This window comes from Chrysoperla carnea, chromosome 1, assembly GCF_905475395.1.
Source record: "Chrysoperla carnea chromosome 1, inChrCarn1.1, whole genome shotgun sequence".
Taxonomy (NCBI): Eukaryota; Metazoa; Arthropoda; class Insecta; order Neuroptera; family Chrysopidae; genus Chrysoperla; species Chrysoperla carnea.
Window position 1 is genome coordinate 26,078,426 of NC_058337.1, and position 1,781 is coordinate 26,080,206.

The window sequence follows — 1,781 nt, forward strand, 5'->3', positions numbered from 1 at the left end:
AATATGAAACTAAATTATTTTTAGTTTAAGTGTGTATAATTTTGACGTCAATGGACTTCGTCAAATAAAAAATTATTAATTAAAAATATGTTTAATAAAATTTTTTTTAAATACTGCAATATGTATCGATCCTAAAAATAAGACTTATTTGTCCTTGAACAGATTTAGAATATATGTAAAATAAAAGTGATTTTATGTTATCAATAGGTAAGCTTTTAATATAATCGAAACTTTACTCACCAGACTGAATCGAACATTCTATTATTGTACTATTATCTATAATCAGACATTCTAGTAACAATGGACGATGACAATGTATTGAACACATTAATTGAATTTCATAAAAATAATCAATGGAAAAATATATTAAATTATAAAAAAAATTGTCCAGTAATAAATTTTGACTGGGCAAAACTATTATGGGCTTGGCCTGATGAAACAAGTCTGTATTTTATTAAACGTAACTGTCGAAAATTTAAATTAAAATGTGTTACAAGCATAGGATGCGGAAGCGGACTTTTCGAGTATTTATTACAACAATGCACAGGTAATTTTTTTCTACAATTTTAATAATGTCCACAACAAATTTCAATTTTGCTGTGATTCGAAAATCAATTATATAAGCAAATGAATTAGATAGTATCTATTAGATAATCGTAAGTATTTTTCAGAGAGATATGTTCCTCGTTCCTAATTTTATTACTTATTTCTGAATTATTCGTTAAATTAGGAGAAACAGTCACCAAAATAGCAACGAGTAACGTATTTCTCCAGAAAATAATTATCATTAAATAATCCATATCGCAATGCCTATGTTGTAATCGAAATGTGTATTAATAATAAATACACACTGCACAAGTCCTCCAAAATCCTCGAAATTGGACACATTTTGAAGAAATTGTGAAAATTTTAAATTTTCTTTCGTATATCTAAAGTTTTTATTTTCATAATTTCCATAATATAAGTTTGTTTTAGGTTTAACCGTGAAAGGAATTGAAATTGATCAAAAGTGGTGGGAAAGTCTATATTCCCCATACCAATTTTTAAATTTAAGCTTCACAGATATTGATGTAATTCCAAAAATTTCCCATGAAACAGCATTAATGTTTTGTTATTTTAATGATAAAAGCAGTTTCCAAGAATATGTTAAAAATTATTCAGGAAATTTAGTGATAATTATTGGGCCTGGAAAAGATGGAGATACAGTAACAAATCCAACACCATTTTCACCTGATTTTGGTGAAACAAACACCTCTTGGACATTAATTGATTCTCAGCAAATTTCTGAATCAAAAGATTTTATTGCAATTTATAATCGAAACTCGTGATTTTAATGAGATAATAACATCGGGAAAAGTTTATTAAAATCTTCAATGATAAGTTAGATTGATTTAAGCATCGAAAAATATTTCTATTGTGGACGGTTTTGGGTGTTCAATTTTATGTGTTCAATAAAATTGAACCAAACGGAACGGAATATAAAACATAACAATTTTATCTCAGAAACTTCGCTAAAAGTAAGTCGCTTTTTAAGTTATGTATACTCATATTTTATGTGTAACTAAAAAATTGTAAATTAACTCGACAAGTAATTTGTCTTGATCGTTTACGCTATTGTATCATAAAAAAAAACATTAATAATAATCGAAAGACTTTGACGTTTAAATTTGTATACAAAATTTAATAAACAAACATAACTAATAAACAAACAATTGTAGTTAAAAAATTAAAAAGTCAGTGTTATTTAATGAAATATAAATCGTCTTCGATGGTTAGGTACT

The 1,781-nt window shown here is 26.1% G+C and overlaps 1 protein-coding gene across 1 annotated transcript; it reads left to right on the plus strand.

Annotated features, from left to right (window-relative positions):
* The first annotated feature begins 300 nt into the window (after nt 1–300).
* Nucleotides 301–1,520, plus strand: LOC123296570. The gene is made up of 2 exons (XM_044878134.1): nt 301–547; nt 976–1,520. Exons 1-2 carry the CDS (start codon nt 301–303, stop codon nt 1,326–1,328), a joined length of 600 nt encoding a protein of 199 aa, XP_044734069.1. The 3' UTR covers nt 1,329–1,520.
* The last annotated feature ends 261 nt before the right edge of the window (nt 1,521–1,781 follow it).

What these genes read in the sequence shown, in the direction of transcription:
- LOC123296570 (XM_044878134.1), top strand. Translation starts at nt 301, where the DNA reads ATGGACGATGACAATGTATTGAACACATTAATTGAATTTCATAAAAAT. An exon ending in TTTATTACAACAATGCACAG is followed by an intron (nt 548 to 975) that starts GTAATTTTTTTC and finishes AGTTTGTTTTAG; the next exon opens with GTTTAACCGTGAAAGGAATT.